Source organism: Seriola aureovittata, chromosome 20 (genome assembly GCF_021018895.1).
Source record: "Seriola aureovittata isolate HTS-2021-v1 ecotype China chromosome 20, ASM2101889v1, whole genome shotgun sequence".
Taxonomy (NCBI): domain Eukaryota; kingdom Metazoa; phylum Chordata; class Actinopteri; order Carangiformes; family Carangidae; genus Seriola; species Seriola aureovittata.
This window is the reverse complement of record NC_079383.1, coordinates 16,670,722-16,696,859: the sequence shown is the minus strand read 5'-3', so window position 1 is coordinate 16,696,859 and position 26,138 is coordinate 16,670,722. Positions and strand designations below refer to the sequence as shown.

At 41.9% G+C, this 26,138-nt stretch overlaps 1 protein-coding gene across 4 annotated transcripts; it reads left to right on the top strand.

Annotated features, from left to right (window-relative positions):
* The first annotated feature begins 433 nt into the window (after window positions 1-433).
* On the top strand, window positions 434-26,138 carry myom1b (myomesin 1b). 4 transcript variants are annotated; one of them, XM_056364668.1, is made up of 37 exons: window positions 434-575; window positions 3,502-3,636; window positions 3,763-3,937; window positions 6,039-6,196; window positions 6,389-6,481; window positions 7,630-7,718; window positions 7,958-7,999; window positions 9,563-9,724; window positions 9,948-10,109; window positions 11,870-12,011; window positions 12,662-12,861; window positions 13,094-13,147; window positions 13,276-13,400; window positions 13,513-13,696; window positions 13,799-13,973; window positions 14,075-14,196; window positions 18,005-18,201; window positions 18,285-18,411; window positions 18,984-19,168; window positions 19,258-19,372; window positions 19,483-19,639; window positions 19,713-19,819; window positions 19,908-19,952; window positions 20,084-20,220; window positions 20,360-20,504; window positions 20,903-20,962; window positions 21,284-21,351; window positions 21,459-21,572; window positions 22,195-22,254; window positions 22,512-22,599; window positions 22,690-22,728; window positions 22,841-22,946; window positions 23,121-23,284; window positions 23,496-23,532; window positions 23,776-23,798; window positions 24,240-24,295; window positions 24,477-26,138. In XM_056364668.1, the coding sequence occupies exons 3-37, from the start codon at window positions 3,827-3,829 to the stop codon at window positions 24,735-24,737; spliced, it is 4,110 nt and encodes a 1,369-aa protein (XP_056220643.1). In that variant the 5' UTR covers window positions 434-575; window positions 3,502-3,636; window positions 3,763-3,826; the 3' UTR covers window positions 24,738-26,138. The 4 variants fall into 4 exon arrangements, with proteins under 4 accessions (XP_056220643.1, XP_056220644.1, XP_056220640.1 ...); XM_056364665.1 differs by lacking the exon at window positions 434-575 and adding an exon at window positions 1,120-1,328; XM_056364666.1 differs by lacking the exons at window positions 434-575; window positions 22,195-22,254 and adding an exon at window positions 1,120-1,328.

Genomic DNA, 26,138 nt, shown 5'->3' with positions numbered 1-26,138 from the left:
GATGGATTTGCATTCTGATTTGAAATATGTAGTCTTTGTCTTATTCATAAATGATGGACTTTTCTGTTTGGCTTTAGTAGATAAAAGAAGTAAGTCAAGTATCAATGAATACATGAATCAATTCTGAATTTAAATAATATACATGCAACTAAATAGACACACTCATTCATAAATACACTATATAGATTTCATATAAGACAAGGATGAAAAAGCCAAACACATGACATGAAAAGATAAAAGAATAACATTGAATAATAATACAAACAGTAACCCTGTGTTTACCTGCATATCAGGCATTAATGCTCAATGGCAGAGACACGCACCCATAACCGCGTTGCTCTACGGGAGTCGACTCGCCCCCCAGCTCTGCTCTCAGCTATATTTATCTCCACCCTCACCATAAAAGGCTGTGACTGCTGCTTGGACACTCTGGCAAGGGCCAATATTATTTTTGTTGTGTAGACCGCAGCCCTGTGTGCACCTACCTGTAGGTCTGCTGGGATATCAAGCTTGACGTGTGGAGTTGGACCATCTTTTCCTTTAAAGCTTTTGAGTTTGAGGGGTTTTTGTGTGGGGTAAGTGGCAACTGTTGTGCAGGGATGAGATGTGATAAGCCAGGTTGTAATTGTTGCATATGTCTGTCTGAGCATGCTGAGACCGTGCCTGATTGCCTGAATCTCATATCATGTCTTGCTAGCTGATGTTGCAGGTTTGTATTTGCAGGTTTCATGACTTTTCCTTGTTGTTTTCTTTTTTGATGAAGGGACTATTATGCAGTTTTGGCTGGAAATTTTAAAATATACTTATACTGACATCATGGGAAATACATTATTTCTCCACAATATATTTGATTTTTTTCCATCTTGAGAGCTAAAATAACCCTCCATGTTCGTCTATAAAGAACATGTTGAAGTAAATGGAAGCATGGCCAGCTTGTTATTGCAGCAATTTCCAGAAAAACAACATTTAAAAAGTCTGTAACATCTCAAATTCAATGAAAATCAAGATAAGCCTAGAGTATAATTTAATAACGATAAATCCACCTGCTCTTCAACATTAACTAACCAGACAGAAAAACAAATAGGCAGCAAGAAACTTGGAAACTCGAGGCTTGTACCAGGAGCGGCCTGCAGCATGTCTGGATCTATACCGTTCTACCAGAAGGACCACCGCCACTACGACCGTGGCTACCGTAGCAAGCAGACGGAGTCTAAAATGAGCCAGTACCAGTCCAGCAGCAGATACGTTGCTGGCAGCAGCGCCTCCGCCGCCATCAGGAGCGCCTCCGCCGCCAGCAGGAGCGCCTCCGCCGCCAGCAGGAGCGCAGGGTAAGGAGGAGGAGGAAGAGGAGGAGGATGGAGGGGTCATGCCCTGCGTTCACCATCAATCCACGTCTTTGTCACAGGAAAGCCCTGCTGCCTCCCCACCCCCACCCTCCCCTTAACACCATCACCCACCCCAACTGATCAAGTTCACCTCCATCACAGTCACAGCTTTTGGATCCTCTTTCCCGCCCTGCTGTTATATTGACAACAAGTAACCATCTCTCTCCCCCTTTCGAGATCACTGTCACTCTGATCAACCCTCAGTCACACCTGATGATGACAGTCCTGATTGAAGACAGCTCTGAATCCTGCATGAAGCTGTTTGCATGCAGGCTGAGAGATGCCCTGCCCTGTGTGCTTATATGCATGCTGACAAACTTACTTTTAATACAACTATAACCAAATGGTAATGTGTAACACACTGTAACTGTTCAGAGCAAAAACCCTTGTTAGATAAGCTGTGAGGAATTGCACTGTTATGTAATGGCTGAGTTGTGGTATATGGCATTGACTGAAATAGAAGCTTGACCTGTGCATACCATGTTGGAGAGAAAATAAGAGGTGCCAGTTTCTCATCCTTGTCCACTTAAGAACTGAACTCTCGTATTACAGGTTTATTTTCTTTTAAACCGGATCATATACATGTGGATTTTTATGTCTGAGAAACTTGATTGCTTGTTGTTAGCTGTTGGTTTTGCTGCCAAGATCTGTGCGGTCCCTGTTGAAGGCAGCGGTCAGCTGTCCAGTGTTTACCTGCTTGAAATGCTATAATGAGCATGAAAATTAGCCAGTGTGTAATACATTATGGGAAAGAAGAACATGTTTTACAGGGAATGTTTAAAAAGCAACAAGTAGTGCAACAAAAAGCAAAAAGTTGGTTGTTTTAAGCAGCTAATTCTCTAAAATCTGTGATGATGTGGATTCTGTGTCACTAGAAAGGTGATCCGTACAATCAATCAGTTAAGATTTCCTGTCATTTACAGGATGGAGTGTTTTGAGAGTTTGTTTTTTTTAACACAGTAACAAACAAAACACCCAGTTTACAGTGATCCTATCTTTTACCGTGCCTGGCAAGTCTTTAAATACCCTGGCCTGGAGAGTGTGAACAGGTCAGCGGGCTTAGGTTTTGCTAACACTATCCGATCTTTGCAGGCTTTGCCTTTACACTCATGACTGGACTGGGCAATGCATTAGTCACCAAGTCGGAGCTGTGGTGAGGAAAGGAGGATTATGATGTGATGATGATGAGCCGTCAGGGTGGTCATGATATTGTGGTTACTGCAAGGATACAACTGCCTTTATGTAGTTGTTGTACTTGTTATATCGGATGGGATTTGGGCAGCCCCAAATATTGTATTGTTGCAGCCCTGATCCTGGAAAGCCGAGCGGAGTTAAATGGTCAGAGCCAAAGGGACAGTGACCCAGATAGATACGGGAAGAATGAGGGCAGCTGCCCTGTCACCTTTCTTGCCCCTGCCTCCTTATCATGTTCTTGTTATCTCATACCGTGAGCTCCCACCCCCGTCTCTCCAGTTCTACAGATAGTGTTGCCCCTTCCTCCAAAACACAACATAGTGATTGAAGTCTGACCTATATTCTTCAGTGGACAGCCTGGAAAACTGACATATTAGATGTAAAAGTTTATATGCATAATACTGTGATAATATTGTTTGAGAAAACAGAGCTCGAAGGTTGGCCTGGTTATCCATTTTCTCCGTTCATCTTGGGACAGCAGTACAATAAGAGGGACTGATGCAATGTGGCTTTGACTTGTTACGAATGGGGTAGCAAAATTATAAATTGTAATGTGAGTCCTATGGGCTCTATGATATCATATCAGTTTCAGTTGTACTCTGAGATGAGTGGATTTGGAATCCACAATATGAACCATTGGATTGGACTTCAGCAAAAGTGTTGTTTGTGTCTTTTAATGATTCAGTTATAGCAGTTTTCAGTTGTCCTCCATGCTGGTGAATAGTTGATTTTGAAAATGGAATTATTATATAGGTGTAAAAATGTTATAATCATAACTAAACCATCTACACGACCTTCCCACTGAACCCTAATCTGCTACTCATCCACCCGTGACCTTAGCTTTATCCCCACATGTTAATGTTATGTAATAAGTTGCACTGTCTGGCTGTGAGCCAGGTTGATTGTATTCTGTATGTCTCAGACTTAGAGTGTCTTCATACTCTGGGCTGGAAGACAGCAGACTGAGCCCTCTACCCAAGAGAGCCAAGCCAACTTACTTGGCTGTGGATAAAGAGAACCAAGTCATCGGTTATGTAGTGCCGATCTTCAGGGGCAGGTAATTAACTCCTCGCCATGTTAAACTGGAACTCCAAAAATGCTGTTCTGTTAAGGTTATTTCAGTTTTAATGCTATTCCTTACTTCCCACATCCGTCCACGTGGCTCCGCTCTGCTGACTCCCAGTAAAGAGTTTGCTACAGGATTTTCGGATACAGAGGAAGCAAGAGTGAGGGACACTGCTGCATACATGGCCCGCAGGGATTTGTTCACCAGTGGCGTGGAGATGGAGAGATCAGAGCAGATATCCAGGAAGGAGACCATGCGCGAATCAGCTGAACGCATCTCTCTGAACAAAAGGGTCAGTGAAGGAGAGACGCTGTTTGAAGGTCATACAGGAAGGCACGGGCTTTTACTACTACTACTTAGATTAGTTTTTTATATCAAAAACACACCTGTGACACGATTGTGACGTCAGTGTTTGAACTGATGTGTGTTGGAAAAACCATCCAACTCTGTGACACTGGCTTCTTCTCCTCTATCTGCTTCATTATATTAGAGATTGTTTTTTTGTAACAGTTGGCTTCTCCTACTTGTGACGTAACAATTGACCCTTCTCTTTCATGACATCATAGACTTTTGTTACTTGTGACATCACAGTGGACCATTCTGCCTCATGATATCACATATTGTTTTTTGTTACTCATGACATCACAGTGCAGTTGGCTTCTCCTACCTATGACATCACAATAGACCACATTATTTTATGACATCATAGATTGTTGTTGTTACTTGTGCCATAACATTCTATTCTCTTTCATGATATCATAGACTGTCTTTTGTTACTTGTGACATCACAGTGGACCATTCTATCTCATGACATCCCAATCTGTTTTTTGCTACTTATGACATCACAGTGCAGTTGGCTTCTCCTACATCATAGATTGTTGTTGTTACTTGTGCCATAACATTCTATTCTCTTTCATGATATCATAGACTGTCTTTTGTTACTTGTGACATCACAGTGGACCATTCTATCTCATGACATCCCAATCTGTTTTTTGCTACTTATGACATCACAGTGCAGTTGGCTTCTCCTACATCATAGATTGTTGTTGTTACTTGTGCCATAACATTCTATTCTCTTTCATGATATCATAGACTGTCTTTTGTTACTTGTGACATCACAGTGGACCATTCTATCTCATGACATCCCAATCTGTTTTTTGCTACTTATGACATCACAGTGCAGTTGGCTTCTCCTACATCATAGATTGTTGTTGTTACTTGTGCCATAACATTCTATTCTCTTTCATGACATCATAGACTGTCTTTTGTTACTTGTGACATCACAGTGGACCATTCTATCTCATGACATCCCAATCTGTTTTTTGCTACTTATGACATCACAGTGCAGTTGGCTTCTCCTACATCATAGATTGTTGTTGTTACTTGTGCCATAACATTCTATTCTCTTTCATGACATCATAGACTGTCTTTTGTTACTTGTGACATCACAGTGGACCATTCTATCTCATGACATCCCAATCTGTTTTTTGCTACTTATGACATCACAGTGCAGTTGGCTTCTCCTATTTATGACATCACAATAGATCACAATATTTTATAGCACCACATACTGTTTTTTGTTACTCATGACTTGTGACATAAAAATTGACTACTCTCTTTAGTGACATCATAGACTGTCATTTGTTACTTGTGACATCATAGTAGACAACTCTGCATCATGACATCACGGTACTGTTGGCTTCACCTACTTGTGACATCACAGTGAAAAAAAACTCCATCATTGAATCATATGTGGCTACATAACCCATTTATGTTATCTGCATGGTTGTATAACTGAGCATAATTAATTGTAGTACGTCTTGGGACCGCCAAGTGCCTGTGGCTAAGTGGTTGTTATTACTATTCCTTACACAAGGGAGTTATTTATGTCCCTGGGTGATTATGTGAAGTACCCGGCCATTCACCGAGCATCATAAAAGCAACAGTGACCCCCTCACTGTATTTATCTGTCTCCATTCTGGCAGATAGCCTTACAACTGGGTGACAAATGCCTCAGGAGATCGTGTTTCTTGAGACACAGTGTCCCATGAGTGTTGTCATACTATGTGCTGAGTTACTTGATGCACAACTAGAGGGGGCCTCAACACCCTTAGCTATTCATAGGACATAATGAATAACATACAGTAACACTCATAACACGTGTCACGTTGTCAACAAGTGCATACACCCTGTATGTGTGAAACAGTAAATATATGCTGGGATTTTGCTCAATTTGTGTATATAAAAACGTTTTTTTGCTTCAAGCATGCATTGTGAATTCCTGTCCAAATCATAGGACGTTTTTGTTTTTTTTTTACATTTTTTGTTTGGTGTAACAGTTTATAGTTGACAAAGGTAAAGTTGTCCTGAGTGATTTACTCTGCTATCTTTAGATCCATGAACACGGGGAACACTTCAAGCGCATGAACGAAGACAGCCTGATGCACGCCCCAGAGTTTGTGATTAAACCTCGCTCCCACACAGTGTGGGAGAATCAGTGTGTGCGGCTGCATTGCACTGTCAGTGGCTGGCCCGACCCACGGGTCGTCTGGTAGGTCACCAACACACATCACCCATAACATAAGCTCAAGTCTGTCCTTTCTGTTCTCTCAACAGCCTGCCTGTTTCTTTAAGATCCATCTATCTTCCATGGCTTTATTTTTTTTTATCCTTGACTCCTTTTCAAGCTTTTTCTACTTCCCTTGGTCTTTCTTCTTTTCTGTTTTCTGCCTTCCACTACAAGGTACAAAAACAATGTGGCACTTGACCCCCTTGGCAACCCTGGCAAGTATAAACTTGAGAGCAGATACAGCGTGCACTCACTGGAGATTAACAGGTAGGTGTAGCTCTTCCTATCCACAGTGCTTGAAATAAATTATTCTCAAAAGAGCCACTGACATCTTGTGTCACAGGTTAACATCCATCACATTTCACCACCTTGACGGCATTTGTAGAATCAGTGGGAACATTGTGGAAAGTCAAGCCAAGTTAGCTTTGCCCACTATTAGCTAGAGCTGCGCTTCTCTTAGTCCCTTTTTGCATAAGCTTTAGCCAGAGAAATGAATGTCTTCAGGGTCTCACCACTTAGCTCAGCAATCCTCAAACTAACGGGTCAGTTTGGCTTCATATTTTCCCAAAATTTCAATTGATTCAATTCAATTGTCGTCAGAAATTTACAGGAAAAAAGACAGATTTTGAAATTGAAAAAATTATTTTTTTGATACATCCTTAGCACGAAAAAAGAGATGAATGAAGAGTTAACACAGGGCTACAGGATTAGAATTTGAAAAATGTATTTTTCATTTTAATCATGTCTTTAAATAATGAACTGTTTAGATTAAATCCTCTTTAGTTGAAGTAGACCGTCTGTATATATACTGCAATTTACGTTAGCTTTGGTTTCAGCTTACAGTCAAAGACTGTTCTCAATGGGAAGAACCAAAGCTTCGCTTTTTATGTGTGGCATGGTAATGTTGATATCTCCCTTTATCCCTTTCTAACTTGTCTAAACAGACTGACGCTGTAGGACTGTGACCTGGAGAAGAGCCATGCTATTTCCCAGGCTTCCACAGATAACAAAGAGCGTCTCTAAAGATAGATAAGCACATTTGACTGTTTCAACAAGCAGACAAAACTCACAAGGGTGTACAAATACCATAACCATAAATTATTCCTATATTTTAATAGAATATGTCTCATTGAGTCCAGCTGTTGGTTCCCATTGAGAACAGCGCACAACAGATATTTTGATGTACAGAAACGCAAACCACCTGGTGCACATGACATCACCGCTGGTGTCTATTTATTGCAAGAGTATTCCTGTCCAGGAGTTATGGAACGCTTACAGTCAGGGCTCACATAGTTGGTATTATTTACATGGTTGACTGGCTTGAGGTTGAGGTGGGGGAAGGGCGGTGTACACATGAATCCTCAAGAGAATGTGCATATCATGGACATTGATCACCCGATACTCTGCTCTTTCAGATGTGATTTTGATGACACAGCGCAGTATCGCGTCTCCGCCATGAACTCCAAGGGAGAGCTGTCTGCATTTGCCTCTGTCGTTGTTAAGAGTAGGTTTCACTGATTCCCAACATCATCTTCACACCCCAGTGCTCTCCACATGAAAGACCTGTTTTCTCACGGTCACAGAATTATCTCAAATCACAAGAATAAAACCAACTATTCTCTCCAACTGTGATGACTCATATGATGTTGGTATTTTGTCAGTATAATACTGTACATGTAGTTCATCACAAGCGTTATATAATATTATGTATATATTAATAGCAACTGCTGCTATTCCCCATAGGATTCAAGGGTGAAATTGATGAGTCCCTGCCAGCACCCAGACGTAAGTGTGTTCACAGTTGTTTTTTGCTTTAGTATTAAATGCTCCTTTATGTATTTAAAGCTGCAGTTATTAATAAATGCCCACTTGGGGGTAGAATATTGAGTTGAGGTGAAAGACACATGGCCCTGACATATTGTTGCCTTACTAAACTGCTACTGCTAATGTTTTAGCAAAGGATTGCCTTACACATATCCATCAGATGTTAAGCAACATTAACATTCATTAAGAGTCATTTTTCGGGGCACCGGATAAATGTAAGTCAATAATCCACGCTCCTTATAGCTTTGGTTTGGTCTCCTCCAACTCTTGAAGATAACAGGTTCTTTAGCTCAAATTTTCTCCAGCTAATTGCTAACTTCATTTGCCTCCTGTTTGCATGTATGAAACAGTCAGTTGGTCAGTGCTTTTTGCAACAAACCTGCAGTAAAACCAAACCAATGAGCTAAAAGAAGCTTAAAAATCTCCCCAAAGCTAAACAACTGTGCAATAATGCTCTCTGGGTTTGTCCCAGTGTCCACCTTTCAATTATGTGCTCTTATTTGATTCAGTTTAAACAATGCAATCATTATGCATTTATTAGTCATTTAAAGAAAGAAAGAAAAAATCTTTCTATATCTATTGCATTAACATTACCCATATCAGGTTGTTGATGCATGACCTCAGTGGTGAGTGGGGTGGGGGGGTGGAAGAACAGTGGGTGCTACTGCACTAACAACTTTTTTGTTTCTTTAATGCTGCGGCGACAATGCAGGGGCCAGTACTGAAGGTAACAGGTTCACAGGAATCTGGTTTGAAAACATTTGTTTCCACTGACTATTATGTGTCAATGCATGGCCACTCTTTTCTGTGTCGAAATTTCCACAGTAAAGTTCACAGTGTTCTCGTGGAACTGTGAGATCTGACGTACAGTAGTTCATCTGGAAAAATCTGCAGATTTTTCAGCACCTCCGGTAGAAAAACATCCGTCTGTGTGCATCTGCAATGTTGCAAGAAAGTAGAAGGAGTGCAAGATCCTGTGCAAGCAAACTGTTATAAAGTATATCTTTTAAATTTTAGAAATCATTATTTCATCCCGCACACATTGTAAATTAATATGTAGATGGTTAGCATCACAATAAAGATCTTTATTGTGCTTTGAACTAGAGCTACAGAAAGTTTTTTTCATTTCATTTCAACTAGGTTTTTACGTGTGTTTGTTGTGCTTCACTGTTCAATGCATGAACACAAGTTGTCATATTTCACCCGTTTCTTTTTGTGAGCACTGTATCGTAGTTTCAGAGTCACTCCTTTGGTCTGTGTTTGTGTTTTTGTCCTTGATCCTTACTCTGCTGATACATGTTTTCTTCTCCATCTTCTTCTGTGTGGTTAAAAAGTTGTGGTTTAGTGTATTGTTCATGTTTTTTTTCTGTTGGATATGATTTTTGATGTGATCATTTTCTGTCTCTTTTAATGTTTTGCTCCCTTCACTTGATTTGAACAGTAGTTTTTTATCTTGCAAGACTCACTGTCGCACAATAATGCGAGTCCAGACTCTGACTCTGCCGTCTCTTGCTTCGTCTGTAGATGGCCCAGTGTCTGAGTATGGCATCACCTTCCAGACTCACATTGTTGATAAGTTTGGTGTATCCTTTGGAAGAGAGGGGGAGACCATGAGTCTGGGGTGTACGGTCATCATCTACCCTTCCCTGCACCGCTACCAGCCAGAGATCGAGTGGTACAGAGATGGTTAGTAGACTACTCAGAGCTGTTTGTCTAATGACTCCAACAGGACGATCAGTGTGGATAACTGCTGTGGTTTTGACTCACTTTTCAAAGCCGTGTCAAACCTGCTTCCTACATTATGCATGTAGCAAATCTGGGCTCTAAAAATTATGAAATTGGAGCAGAATTTTTGTATAAAATGTATAAAATTCGTTAACTTACTAACATTCCTTGGCGTGTTTTGCAGATGTTCTCCTGTCTCCATCTAAATGGAACCACATGCACTGGAGTGGAGACCGAGCCACGCTGACACTCACACACCTCAACAAGGAGGATGAGGGTCTCTACACCCTGCGTGTCACCACCAAGTCTGGATACGAAACCTACTCGGCCTACGTCTTTGTCAGAGGTGGGGGCACCTTCCCTAAAACTTAAAGGGTCCATATTGTATAAAGTGAGATTTCCATGCCTTTTTTGATTATAAAGCAGGTCTATGTTTTATATTAATACTGTGAAAGTATCACGGTGCGCAGTCCAGAGAAATGCACACAGCCTGTATTCAAAAGCTGAGCCTTAAAACGAGCCATCAGGACTCCTGTAACTTTGTGATGTCACAACAAAGCAGCCCTTCAACCCACCTACATTTCCCACACACACATATATACATACGCTCATCCATAACCATCGTACCACAAATTTTTGAGTGCAGGTATGTGCTTTAGGTATTTAGGAACAGCTCACTATGAATATTCCCTCATTGCTATTTTGCCTAAATAACATTACTGAGATCCTGCCCCAGTGTTGCCTCCAAGCCTGAGACTCCTTTAGAGGACTCTAAGCTCTGACTATTTTAGTTTAAATATCAAAACATCAACAAAAGCCTGTTCTAAAATCTTACCTCATGCACATTTAGGAAAGGTCCTCAAGCTCTTAATTTTTTAAAATGTTACGTATCTGAAATATCTCCCCACTGACATTTCAACTGCAACCCTAGTCAACAGAAGCTAAATGCAGCCTGGTACCCCCAGCTTTGTTTTTATCGAGTATGTCATCAGATCAAGGTCAAAGTCACAGCAGCGTGTCCTCTGGCACCTGATGACAAAACCACATGTAATGGTCAAAGTGTTCGAATGTGAATGAGTGGTTTTAAATAGGATATCTCCAATAGAGACCCAGCAGAGTGGCATGGCAGCTCCCTGGCATCTGTTTGAATACCCTGGAAAAAGTGATCAGTGAAGCTTATCTTTCCTGCCTTCAGAGATAATGTGACCTTTCGAAGCTTTCACTTCTACAGAGGAACCATGTTGAGTATGAACAAGCTAGAAAATAGACCCTGTCGTTCCCCCTGCTTCAGCTCAGGGTCACGCAGTAAAGGCGACGTCAGGTACAGTCTCCATAACAAAACGCTATATAAGCCTGGCTGCTGTCAGGCTATTCTCAGAGAGCTCAGCTTTGGAATGAGTCTGGCTGTGAGCGCAGATAGATACTGTAAATATCAGCTTCAAGGAGAAACAATAGGCTGCCAGTTTCCTTACTGCTCTCTATGGTTCTCTCTGTGAGCCAAAAGACACTCCAGTTATAATTATTACCACTTGTTTTATCTAATCGTCTCTTTTTATTCAGTACGATATTATTAACGGCCTACGTTGATAAATTGAGATTCTGAAGTAATCATTTTATAAAACTGAATTTCTCTTTTGCGACTTTTTGAAACATAAAATTTAAAAATCTAGATACAATTTTGAAGATACTTTAATTTATTTAATAAAGAGTGTAAGTAAAATGTTGCCTTTATGGTTGTAGAATACAAACACACCCATACCTTGTTAATACATGCTCTTACTTTATGATGCAACTCCTGTCTGTAGCCTTTTCTAGGTGCCCTGGTTTTACCCTTATGTTTCTTTAAGAGTCACCTCTCTTATCCCCTTTCACTCCGGGGAGGGCTACTGCTAATTCTGTCCTCCTGCCACTGATTGCTCTCAGCTCGTGTTTGACTTGAGGACCAGAGACATTCCTGGCATCAAGCCCTGCAGCTACACAGTTCGACACAGGGAAAAACACACTTTAATAGCGAGAATTAAACTTTTGTTGGGTCAATATTAAATGTAAAAAAACAATGGAACATAAAAATGCATGTGCTGTATTTGTTTTTACTGTGTGTGTTAGATTCTGATGCTGAGATTGAAGGAGCCCCAGGTGCCCCTCTGGATGTTCGCTGTCTGGATGCCAACAAAGACTACATTATTGTCACTTGGAAGCAGCCAGCTGTCGATGGTGGCAACTCCATCCTGGGCTACTTTGTGGACAGGTCAGTCAGTATGAGGCTGCCTGTGTTACTCTTAACACTTTAACACTGCTAAACATGTCTACCATTTGTCTCTGGATAAAACCCCTCGAAGAATTAAAGGTCACATATTGTATAAAGTGACATTTCCATGTCTTTTTCAATTATAAAGCAGGTTCTATATTAATACTGTGAAAGTATCAAAGCGCTCAGTCCACAGAGAAATTCACACAGCTTGATTTCAGAAACAAGCCGTCAGGATTTCTGTAACTTTGTGATGTCGCAACAAAGCAGTCACCGTTCTCAGCCATGCCCCAAGCCCCGCCCACCAAGACCCACCGTCCAGCCTTGCAGGATTTGGTTTCTCTGAGTGTTTACCTGAAATCTGCCATATTTTTATTTGATTACTCAGAAAACAGTCAGCCAATCAGAGGAAAGACTCACAGCTTCCTCTCTTCTGATTGGATCACCAACCTGTTGTTACTCGAGCTCCAGAGAGAAGCCCGAGAGAGGAGATGTAAAACTACATTGAGATGGTTTTTGGTTCTTAAAACGAGATCCACCCCTTTCTTTGTAGTAGATCTTCCTTTACATGCTCTGCTCCCAGGAATTAATTGAAATGTGTTAATAAAAAACCTCAATACATATGAATTAAATGTACGATATGTGTACAGGTGTGAGGTTGGAACCACCCACTGGATCCAGTGCAACGACACTCCGGTTAAGTTTGCCCGTTTCCCTGTGACCGGCTTGGTGGAGGGCCGTTCGTATACTTTCCGTGTGCGTGCTGTCAACAAGAGTGGCATGAGTCACCCGTCCAGAGTGTCTGAACCGGTGGCTGCCATGGACCCAGCTGACCGCGCACGCATGAGAGGTACAACCGAACTCAAACACACCCTACCAGACTGTTATCCATATTTAAAGAGCTTTATTACCTCATATAAGTAGTAGAATATCAGCAGTAACATAGGGTTAACTGATACACACAACAGCTCCTTAAAACACACAAAATTTTACATATTTATTTTTACATATTTTTTTTTAAATTCAGTTTAATTGTACAAAAAGGAGGAGGGAATTCGTGATGATGATGTATTTGTTGTCAGGTACTTCCGCCCCCTGGACCGGTCAGATCATTGTCACAGAGGAGGAGCCTGCAGGTACGAGATCTCACTTTTATATAAGTCATATTCTCCATAAAACCATGTGACACGAAGGTCGAGGCGACCAGTGTTGTCTGCTGCCCGGCTGCTGTTTTTGACATTATCTTTTATCTTTCGACCATCAGAGGGCGTCGTTCCCGGCAGACCTCGTGAACTAGAGGTGACAGAGGCAACCAAGAACTATGTGGTGCTGAGCTGGAAGCCGCCTGGAGAGAAAGGCCTGGAGGGTGTCATGTACTATGTGGAAAAGGTAAATTATATCTTCTTACCTTTTAAAGAAATTCACCCTTGAATAATTAAAAACACTTTGCCAGTGTGTCTGTGATGGATGACAGTCTGACCCCTGTATCCTTGTCCGTCAGTGCGTCGCCGGCACAGACAGCTGGCAGAGGGTGAACACAGAGATCCCAGTCAGGTCCCCTCGCTTTGCGTTGTTTGATCTCGCCGAGGGGAAGTCATACAGCTTCCGTGTCCGCTGCTGCAACTCTGCCGGTGTCGGTGAACCTTCTGACCCGACTGAGGCCACCACAGTTGGCGACAAGCTTGGTGAGAAAACACACAAAACACACACACACACACACACACACACACGCGCGTCACTAAAAGCAGCATTAATCACCCTAAAGTGTACATTTCTCCGGTCCACAGATATCCCATCTGCCCCAGGCAAAGTTATTCCCACTAGAAACACAGACACATCAGTCGTTGTGTCCTGGGAAGCGTCCCGTGAAGCCAAAGAGTTGATTGGATACTACATTGAGGCGAGCATTGTGGGCAGCAACGTGTGGGAGCCATGCAACAACAAGCCCGTAAAAGCTACCAGGTAAAATTACACCCCATATTCTGTACAATGGATTTTACAGACAAGACTAATGTTATAGAAAAAGTGTTGCCACTACCACAGCTGATCAAACATATTTCCAGGTTCATCTGCCACGGTCTGATGACAGGAGAGCAGTACGTGTTGAGGGTGAGGGCGGTGAACGCTGCAGGGCTCAGCCAGTTCTCCCAGGAGTCTGAGCCTGTGAAGGTGAAGGCTGCTATTGGTGAGTGAGGTGGAGGGTTCATACTGTTCATTTAGATAAAGAGGATAATGTAGGAGTCAGAGGATACTGAGGATTACAACTTATCATGTTTGTCTCTTCAGATTTGTGACTTAAAGGACAAATCCACTTTAAATCACTATTTATAAAAAAGCTTGCATTTCTCAGTCCATTTTGCTGTTAGTGTGTAGATTTGTAAACTTCCATGGATGAATACAGACAACATCGTGTTAGGATATTCCTATGATATTTCATTCTAAAAGAAATATTGAAGCTAACTGTGATGCTAAGAGTAGAGAGCCGTTTTTAATACCAGTCTGTTATAATCATAAAAACAAAGGGCTACTTTCTGGACCCTTTAATTCTAACTTTTAACATCGTCATCATAACATTTTCATTAGATTATACAGAATGCAATTAATTTTAGTATGATATATAACTTTATTATCTGGAGATTGCTGAAATGTTTTCTGGAAAATGAAAAAAACCAGAATGTGAAAGTAGACGTGGGTGAGACATAAAATGACTCCTGTAATGCACCGAACATCACAGACTGATGAGTAATGAGAGTGTTGCTTTTAATAGTATCATTTCATTTTAAATTATAGCTTAATTTTTTGAACTTTTTTTTAGAAAAGTCATGCAAACAGTTTGTTGTCGGCTGTTGTTCTCTTGAGACATGTCTTCAGCTGTTTTTACCATCAGCATCTACACTCCCACACTTTCTCCACCATGGTCCCACTCTGTCACCCTGTCACGTTATTGTGCACTGACATGTGCCGCACCTACCCCACCACCCTGTTCAGCCACATCTACCCCCACCTACCCCACCACCACCACCACCACCACCACCACCTCCTCCTCCTCCTCCTCCTCCTCCTCCTCCCTGCACAGCCTGAGGCGGGGTCAGGGTCAGGACTTGTAGACTACCTCTAATTTGGGTCGGTGCGATCCAATTCAGCGGTTGTTACAAACTAGCCCGGTTTCACGCACCACCCCCACCATTATCCCTCACCTATCCTGGGCACAGAACGTGTCGGCAACCCCCCCACCCCCCCGCGTGGTGCTAAAGGTACCAACACACACACCTCTCCCACCCCCACCGGTACCCTCAAACTGCACTGAGTTTTCTCTGTCATAACCTCTCTCGTAGCAGCTAACCTGGCAGTGGTGTTGCTCTGTTGGATAGTTAACTGAAATTTAACGACTGGACTATAAATTATTTATATGCTTAGTTAAAAATACACACACCCATGATACAAAAATTATGTTGTGATTTTGGCTATTTTTGTATCATCTTGGCAGCTTCCTCCAAAAAATTAATGATGCTGTATTCTCATATTTAGTGTAGGCCTATGATTGAGACACTGAATGTACTCAATTGAAGTTACACATACAGATTAATAACTGAAATCTAATTTCAGTTCAAGTTGAGACTTTTTTAACCTTTGAACTAGTTTAAAAAGTCATTTTTGTTCATTAAAAGATTTAATTTGGCAGAATTCTGTAAAAAAAAACAACAAGAAAACAACAATATTTTCATATTATCAAGATATGATTCCACAGAAAGTTGATAAATGATAGTACTGAATTGAAGGCCAGCCCTAACACATACTATTCAAAACAGAGCGAATCTGCTGTTGTAATAAATGTCAAGAGATGTTCTTTCTGATCTCCTGCACGCGCTCCCCCGAATTCTCTCTGCATTACAACTAACGCAGCTCTCGGCCTCTGGATGTCGCTCATTCACTGGCCAGCTTTGTGCTGAGCGGCATGCTCTGTTTTCCCTTGTGAAACACACTCAGCGAGAATGCCGATGTCAGTAATGGTTCCCAGGAAACACACACAAGCTGTGTGACTACCACTACTACTGCTAACAGACTTTATTTACGGTACATAGCACCGTTCAATTACACTACTTCATATGAATGAGATCATAGCTAACACTTGACACACTCTTGAGTGGAAATCTATGAGGTAATGAAATCCATTGGCATTGTTTCTGAAGTGTTTTTTTCATAAAGGGTTGGTGCAAAGCCTGAACTCCCACACTCACGGCCTGTTCTACTTCACTCGCCTGCATGTTCTCATAATCCCTGATGAGGCCGAGCAGCCTCAGCACTTGGATGTCACTTGTTGGTCATCTTGTCTTCATTTTTCACTCCTAGTCGGATGAAGACATTTTACTGAACTTGATAGGCTGATGTCATGAATATTGCTTTTTTTTTTTGTGTTTAAGCCTGTCTCTTGTTTTTGCTCTCTTGATGTTGTTGTGCGATTGGAATAAAAGCTGTGATTTGTGAATTGACCTTTTGCCTGTTTTTTAAAAAAAGCCTCTTCTGCTTTTCTCTGCTAACTCCTGTAGGGGGCGGCATCCCTCATGGTGTGTTGCCGGAGATGGGGCCGGGGGGTAACGTGGGCCGACTAACCGAGCACAGGCCACGCTGGACGGGCACGCATGAAACTGTCCAGTCCCTCCATGACACTATGCAAAAGTGCAATAAAAAAGCTCAGGCTGACACTGAAGCCAGGGAGGGGGCCGGGGCTGCAAGCTCAGGCCTCGCAGAGCCCGTCCCAGCGGAGAGTAAAAACAAGGGGGGCAAGAGAGGCAGTGTGTCCTGGGCCCCTGACCTGGCAAAAGACCTGGTCTCAGAGTCTGTGTCAGGCTCAGTTTCTAACTCACCCACTGACATAGTCGCAGCTGCACACTTAGACCCAGTCACTGCCGAGGCTCAGCATCAGGCTGTAGAGACGGCCAAGGGGCCTGAGGCCGGGCAGGCACGTAAGTTCTCTGTAGGGGCCTCTGCTAATCGGGAGACAGCGAGGCCGAGGAGAGAGTCGACAGGTGAGCACCGGTCACAGATGGAAATCATTTCCCCCTTAGGATCCATTAGAAATATCCCACCCTGACTCTTCAAGTAAAAAGAAGAATTTCCCATCTTATTACTTTCATACAAACTTTCAAGTGTTTGATTTAAATTAAACAATAAACAGGAAGTGAAGTGCTCTACTGGTATTCTCTTCTTAAAGGTAAGTCATTGTCAAACACCAACCAAACTTTAACTCAACACAGTCACGCTTGTCAGTAGTTTTCCTGGCCACCACCTTTCCCCACAACCTCCTCACTCGGTGGCTCGGTGTCCGTTCCCTGGCACCTCGGGAGCCGCCGCCAACTCCAGAGAATACCCAGAGCACTTTAACACACACACACACACACACACACACACACACACACACACACACACACACACACACACACACACACACACACACACACACACTCACACACACACAAACACACACACACACACACACAAATACAGTAGTATGTCAATGGCAGGAGCCAGCTAATCCCACCCTGTACTTGAGAAGCGGGTCATCCAGCAAACACGGGAGCAGGACACTTGTGATCCGAGACCTTTTCGGTAGCAGACTGTGTACGTTAGATGTTGACCTCTGGGACACTTGGACTAGATAAAGGAGGGTATCAAGTTCACGTGACTATTTGTGTATGACAGGCCAATTTATTATCACATTGTCACTGCTTCAACCTAGTCTCGGAAATCACTCTGTCCTTTGTTAGTATTTTGGTACCACTAATGCTATGTGAGAATTTAACCTTTCTAATTGAGAGTATAAAGGAATTGTTTGATGTTTTGCAAGATTGAGTATTTTTAATGAAGGTTAGCAGCTGGGCAGAGGAGTGGGATTTGAAAGTATCACCTCACTGTAGCGCTTCTTTTTCCCATTACATCAACCGGTTTCCCTGCTGACGCTCGGTGGTGTTAACTTGAGTTTTCTGTCATCTCAGCCTCCCCTGCTCCACCCTATGGCATCAGTGTCCTGGAGTGTGTGCGTGACTCCATGGTGCTGGGCTGGAAACAGCCGACTTTCATCGGCGGCGCTGACATCACCGGCTACTTTGTGGATTACCGTGAGGTCATCGATGGCGTGCACGGGAAGTGGCACGAGGCCAACATCAAGTCAGTCAGCGAGAGGGCATACAGGGTGAGCACACACGAAATACTACAGATGATATGGGTTTTAAAGCGGAACAAGACGATTTCACGAGCGAGGTTTTTTCTCTTCAGGTGTGTGACCTGAAGGAGAACAGGAAGTACCAGTTCCAGGTGAGAGCAGCCAACATGGCGGGTGTTGGCATCCCATCACTGCCCAGTGACACCTTCCTGTGTGAGGAGTGGACCATCGCTGTGCCAGGTTGGTTACACCTCCGTGTGGACCACAAGTTTTTCTCATAGAGTTTGGATGATGTTGGCAAAGGAAGGCAAACACAGATGCCAGTGAGAGGCATTATGGGAAATGTTGGATTGAGTGTTTTTGGATTTCGACCCATAGTGGGGAGGAAAAGTCAGGATGTGTTCGCCCATGTTCCACTGATTTTTTCCATTCCTTCTTTTACATGTCACTAGCAAATCCCCCAACTTTATGGAGGTACAATACTAAATAATAAATACTAAATAGCCGAGTAAGGATGATCACACAATCCAAATCTAACAGTTACATCAATTTAATATAATGTTGATACTTACAATCAGAGGTGGGACAAAGTCTCAGGTCTTGACTGTGAAGACCAGCATCAAGGTCAAGTCCTGGACACACCTTGTCACTCTTGTTCACATGAAATAAAAGAATAACTGTTCACACAATTGTTGCCCGACACCTATGAGATATTTATGGATCCTTTGGCTGTTAGTAAAACACAATCAAACATCCTGATCGTCAGGTTTCGAGGTATAAATGTGTATTTCCGATGTTTTTCTGGACCACAGGACCTCCTCATGACCTGCAGATAAGAGAGGTGAGAAGCGACTCTCTGGTGTTGATATGGAAACCACCTGTGTACCAGGGCCGTGACCCGGTCAACGGGTTCTACGTTGACATCAAGGAAGCGGACGCACCAGAGGAGGCGTGGAGAGGAGTCAACACCAAGGCTACGGAGAAGACATACTTTAAGGTCGCCGTCATCTTGGGACCTTCTCCTCATTCATTTTCCCGCACGTCAGCAGCCGGCGTGTCACCTGGTTATTTCCTTTCATTTCACAGATTAAGAATCTGAAGGAAGCAGAGACGTATGTGTTCCGTGTTCGTGCGCAGAATAAAGCCGGCGTTGGAAAAACCTCAGATGTGACAGAACCAGTTCTAGCTGTGACCAAACCAGGTGGGAGAAACGAAACAACAACAACAAAAAAAAGATGATGGTGATAATGACGCAGTTTACCACGGTATGACTTCATTTCAAGGTGTCCCTTTCTCCTCTCTGCACTTCAGGCACCAATGAGATCGTTGTGGATGTTGATGATGACGGTATTATCTCCCTGAACTTTGACTGCTGCGACCTGACCCCTGACTCCAAATTTGTGTGGTCCAAGAATTACGAGGAGATCACAGACACCTCCCGCTTGACTGTAGAGACCAAGGGAAACAAGTGAGAGATGTCAGAAATGGTAAAGCTGAAACACTTTGATTATTATGACTAAAATACTACTTTTTTCTCACAGGTCCAAAGCTTTTTTCAACGCTCCTGGGGACGAGGACATTGGTATTTACTCCTGTCTCGTCACCCACACTGATGGTGCTTCATCCAGCTACAACCTCTCTGAGGAAGGTGGGTGCATGCCTCAAGAAGTTAATGTAACAATATATTATTTTTTGTTTCCTTCTGTTTATGAATCTCCTCCTTTTATCTTTGTCAGAGCTGAAGAGGCTGCTGGAGATCAGCCATGACCACAAATTCCCCAGTGAGTGTATCGGCCTCACATCCTGCTTCACTGCTGGTTTCTCGTGTGTCACGGACTGGACCGGTTCCTTTGAGCTGGCCCTCACTCTCTCTCTCTCTCACTCTCTCTCTCACTCTCACTCTTCAAACCAGTTATTCCCCTGAAGTCAGAGTTGGCCGTGGAGCTGCTGGAGAAAGGCAAAGTTCGCTTTTGGCTGCAGGCGGAGAAGATATCAGCTAATGGCAAAATCGATTACGTGTTCAATGATAACCTTCTCTCTCAGGGGGAGGTCAGTAAGCAACAAAGGAAATCACTCCTTCAGTCATTTACATGCACGATATAAACATACAGTACCAGTCGAAAAGTTTGGACATACTTTCACTTTTCAGGTGGATGAGACTGAAAGTGTGTAAACTCTCGTTTCGCAGAAATATAAGATGAACTTTGACAAGAACACCGGCGTGATTGAGATGACCATGGAGTCTCTGACTCCGGCAGATGAGGGCACCTTCACCTTCCAGATGCAGGATGGGAAAGCAACCAACCAGTCCAGCTTGGTACTGATAGGAGACGGTATGTTCAGCCGCATAAAAACCTCCTGAAATGTTTCTGATCACGATGGACTTCAGTCAGAGTTTAGTGCCTCATGATATTTGAAATTAAATCTACTTACTTTTTTGGCATAAAAATAGAAATTATTAAAAGTGCTCCAACATATCAGCTGTTAATAAAAATCATAGTATTATATCAGCCTTTCAAAACCTACCAGGCTTATTATGTGCAGTAGGCAGTAATGCAAAAGCCAGGACACTAGAGGGCAGTAAAACATTTAAGAAAGCACATTGTAAATGAGCATCCCAAACTACATTCATGTTGTCACACAGCAACCAAACATTATCCCATTGATAGATTTTGTGGTTAGATTGAGTGTCATTTTGAACCATAAAATCTTTCTATCTTTTTATTTGCAGTGTTCAAGGAGCTGCAGAAGGAATCCGAGTTCCAGAGGAAAGAATGGTTCAGAAAGCAAGGTATACACTCGGGTCACTGCAAATTACACCTGCAACTAACCAGAATTGTTATTTTCATTATCATTTAATTTGCTGATTATTTTCCTGATTAAACAATTTGTTGTTTTTGTCTATAACATATTAAAAAACAATATAAAAAAACCCCAGAATGCCAGAGTTGAAGATGACATCTTTAAATGTCTTGTTTTGTCCAACCAACAGTTTCACCACCCCACAAACACAGATTATCAAAATGCTTTTCTGTGAATCAGCTAATTGATTGATCATGTAAACATTTCAGCTCTACTAGAATTATTCTCATAACTGCCGCATCTGTTGCAGGTCCTCACTTTATCGAGTATTTGAGTTATGAGGTGACACCAGAGTGCTGCGTTGTGCTGAAATGCAAGGTGAGACAGAACTTTGGAAGATTTCATTCGCTGCATATTTTTCTTTTACGGAAACTCTTGTGAGTGTGTGTCGATTTCTCACGTTCCTCTGTCGTGCTGCTTTGCAGGTGGGCAACATGAAGAAGGAGACCTCGGCGCTGTGGTACAAAGACGGACGTGAGATCAAAGCAGACGAACATCTGGGCTTCACCGAGGGAGTGCTGAAACTGGAGATAGCTCAGGTGAGAACATGAGAAAAGACACCTGTGTGAAGTGTGAATTGATGTGACTATATATATATGTATATTTCTGTATTGTATAGTTGTCACTGAATTCATTTGCATATATGACTGTAAACGGTGGAATCCTTGCGCAGCTCTGGTTATGTCTATACTCCAAAAACATATGGATCCTTACAGTGTTTGAGTAAGAGGAAGTAAGTTAACAGTCAACAAGAGGCTGGTTTTTTTTGTTTGTTTTTTTTACTAATTTCCCTTGGGAATTTCAGCATTAACTGTCAATAAAATAAATATAACATCATATTATAAAACCTAACAAAACCATTCAATTAATTCACACTAAATTTCAGGACGCCGTTGTCACTCTCTCTCTCTTTCTCTCTCTCTCTCTCTCTCTCTCTCTCTCTCTCTCTCTCTCTTTAACTCTCTCTGTCCTCCTCTCTGTTTAAAACCGCTCCTCTCTCTCAGACTGTATTAGCACTCTGTCTTCATTCTGTCTCTCATCACTCACTCCCATCCCGCTGTATCGTCTCGCAATGTCTGTCCGAGTGGCGCACGGTGGCATGCCGCCCTCCCAGGTCAATAATAACAAATAAACATGATGTCACATGTGTCCCCATTTCAGCGCGACTTCCCCGCAGACACAGCAGCCTGTGACCGCAACCTACTCTGGAGAAGACTAAAAGTCGGGATCAGTTTTCTGTTGTCATCATGGGCCAACGGCCACTTCTGGTTTTGCCTGAGAATGCTTTTTTTTTGTTTGTTCGTCTGTCTGTCGGCTTTTTTGCTTTTGCGTCATATATGTGTTTTCTGCAGCACCCATAGCAGAAGAGAAAAGCTTGCCTTTTCAGATCTATACAAATCATATTCCTTTACATAATCTTGATGATGTTGTTGAGTGTTGTTTCCGACTGAATCTGACTTCTCTGCTTTCCCTGTCAGATTTCCAAGAAGGATGCCGGTGTGTATGAGGTGGTTCTGAAGGATGACAGAGGAAAGGACACTTCCACACTGAATTTGACAGACCAAGGTAACTTCGAGTAGTTGCACAGTAAGAGTCAGTGACTGAATACAGTGAATGTGTCACTTTAAAAAACAATCTAATCTTGCTCTCTTTAAGGTTTCAAGGACTTGATGAATGAAGTTTTCAGTTATATCGGTGAGGAGAAATATTTTGTCCCTAAATAATATTGCAGCCGATTTGTTTTAGATTTAGTCTTTGACCAGAAATGAATATTTGAATGAAGTTTTGTTGCTTTCTTTACTCGCAGCCAATTCCTCCACTCCGCTGAAGATCACAAGCACAGATGAGGGAATCCGAATCTACACCTTTGTCAGCTACTATAACGATTTACTCCAAGTGACATGGCACTACAAGTGAGTTCAGTTAGCACATTCATATACAAGCCAACATGTGGACATTTGTGTTGAAACAATAATGAAGTTTTTAAAAAATATAATGCTCCCTAATATCAGGATTTCAGGATCAGGCGTACGTGTGTACAGTCTGTGTATTCTGACATGTTTCTGTGTGTGTTGTCTCTCCGACAGGGAATCAGCCATCGCCTTCTCTGACCGTATAAAGAGTGGCGTGGTGGGAGAGCAGCTGTGGCTGCAGATCACAGAGCCCACAGAGAAAGACATGGGCAAATACGCCATCGAGTTCCATGACGGAAAGGACGGCCTGAAGAGAACTGTTGAGCTGTCTGGTAAAGGTGAGACTGTCAGTATATTCCTAACCTCTCGCTCAGCCACAGTGAGTTCATACTCGGGCTGTACTATAGTTTTATATGAGATAATTCTTACCTAAATGTGCATATAATGTGCCGATCAGAGACCCGTCCCCCATTTCATGACCTTTAATAAATGTCTTGCACTTTTTGATCATTTGGATTCTGATTCTTACGACTTGTTTTTGTTTTGCAGCGTTTGACGATGCTTTTGCAGAATTCCAGAGACTCAAGTAAGTTCCTACCTTTACCTCATAACTATCATATGATTATCTTTATGCAGAGCTCCACATGATGTCAGCATTGTATTTTACTGTTCCAAACAGATGTGGTGTTTGTAGATTCAAACCTGCAGTTTTTTCTGATTTGAGGAAATACATAAAGTACCATCTGCATGCAGATCAAGTTTTAACTTTCACTTCTGACTCTCAGCACCTTTGACCTAATTTCTTGATTCTTTTTTTTTACCTCCTCAGAGCTGCTGCTATTGCAGAGAGAAGTAAGTAATGCTGAGTTCACATTGGATTCCCCTTTTTTAATTGTTGTGTTTGGCTCTTTTTAGGCCTGATGATGAAGTTGGTGAATCATCATGAAAACTTGAAAACTCAATTATAATGTTAAGAATACAATGTTTCATACAAGTTTCCAAACTACAAACACGTTTTATATAACTCTTATTCTTTCCAACTAAAATTGAATTTCCCATCTCAGGTCTGGAGCTTTAATATAAAGATTTTGCAGTTTTGATGACATGCTTTTAGTCCAGTGTGGTAATTTTATTTTGTCTTGTTGTTTTTGTCTTTTCTGACATGTTTACATTTGTTCTCTATTTATTTGTTTATTTTTCAAGCAGGTTTTTCATTTTATGGAAAGCGTTTTTTTGCCATAGGAATAAAGTTTATTTATGGTTATTATTAAAGTAGACATTGTTTTTTTTCAGACCGTGCTCGAGTAGCAGGAGGCCTGCCTGATGTGGTCACCATCCAGGAGGGCAAGGTAAACTGTCTCAGCTGAAATAACGTGGCCTGCAGACAACGCATTGACATGTGTCTTGTGAATGGTGCTGAAGAAAGACCGCACATTAGACATCTGGCAGTCATTCTACATGTTTAATGTAATTATAATTACTGTAATGTATCATTTTGTTGATGTGTGTTGTGTCTTATCCGTCCCTCAGGCCCTCAATCTCACCTGCAACATTTCGGGCGACCCCGTGCCGGAGGTCACCTGGCTGAAGAACGACAGGGAGATCACGTCCGACGACCACTGCATCCTGAAGTTTGCGTCAGGCAAGTTCGCCAGCTTCACCATCACCGGCGTGAACACGTCGGACTCTGGCAAATACAGCATCCTGGTGAAGAACAAGTACGGCACAGAGAGCGGGGACTTCACCGTAAGTGTCTTCATCCCCGATGAGGCGGGCGGCAAGAAAAAATAAAAGCGGTCCAAATCTTGTCGTAAATATGTATAAAAGAAAAACACTGGAAACAGTTTAAGGAGAAAAAAAAGGCTTGAGGATGTTTTAGATGTTTGTGTAGAATATAAAATTCCCTCTAGTGGTGTTAAACAATAAAACCCAAAATGTCCAATAGTTCAGAGAGAAATCTAAATATTTGGTCCAAAACTAACAAATCTGACTGAACATAAAAAGGTATTTGTGACATTCTACCCACCCAAAATATTACCAAAACATTACTGGTGCAATTTTAGTTTGTGTCTGTGTAAAGTTGTGGCATGCAGAGAGGAACATGTTGGTATCAGTTTGACTCTCTTTGCTTTAGACGAATAAATGAAACATAAAAGGAAGCCAAAGATAATAGTTTAAGACACGTTGTGTTGATAGGATGCAGCAGAAAGAAGAGAAATCATGATGTTAGTGTGAAATGTCTATTAAAAAGCCATATGGATGTTTGGTTTTTTTTTTACATGTTTTAACCCATTTGCCACAAATGATGTGGACTTCACTGCTAATTGTTTTTTAAGGCACACCAAAACTTTAAAGCAATTATCTTTAATTCATGTCATCGAAATATCAACAACATCTTGCTTGAACAGCAGTAGGTCATACTGAGCAAGGATTAGCTTTTTGGATGAGGACTAGCCAATGTACTTGGTAACCATAAAGCTAGCTCTTTCCAAAATCCAACAGAGAGCAGGAAAGAACTGCTAACGTTCCCCAAAACTTTAAAAGCATCTAGGACCTTTGTTCAGTAGGTAGATACAACATAGTGGATATGTTGTATCTAACTACTGAACAAACTTTTTAATAATACCCTGTGCTCTTTAGCTATTAGCTATTAGCCTATTGCTGGGTTATATAGGTAGTTAGCTAGTTAGCTGTACATGCTAACAACTGTATCTTACATTAGAGCAGACAAATGCACAGTTTCATCCTCTTGCGTTTTTGGTTTTGGAAAATAAAACAGCATAAGTTCACAAAACGTGTTGCAAATGGACTAAAACATGGTCCTTTGATGAAATGTGCCATGTCATTAGCTGTTACATTCAGTCCTGTTTTAGTTTTTGTTCCATTTTATTCACAATCACTATGAATGTTGTGATCATGACATCACTTCCACTGTATCCCTGTCCGTAGTGAACACTGTATGTCAGCACACTGTCTACTCATTATTCTTGATGTTATTTACCACTATTATGACTCCCCCTTCACTGTCCATCACCAATGGTTATGGTGTCTCCTTAATTCATAATGATGATAATGAAACCACTGTAATGAAGACTGAGATCACTGTTAATACCAAACATTAGTGATTATTGTTTCACTTTCTATTCCCCTGTTTCTTGATGAGACTAATAAAAATGAGCATGTACTTCCCCA

Bases quoted from the DNA above. Each gene is read 5' to 3' on its own strand.
- myom1b (XM_056364665.1), top strand. From the start codon at position 1,135: ATGTCTGGATCTATACCGTTCTACCAGAAGGACCACCGCCACTACGAC. The intron at 20,221-20,359 runs GTCAGTAAGCAA...CTCGTTTCGCAG, and splicing joins ACCTTCTCTCTCAGGGGGAG to AAATATAAGATGAACTTTGA. The intron at 22,729-22,840 runs GTGAGGAGAAAT...CTTTACTCGCAG, and splicing joins TGAAGTTTTCAGTTATATCG to CCAATTCCTCCACTCCGCTG.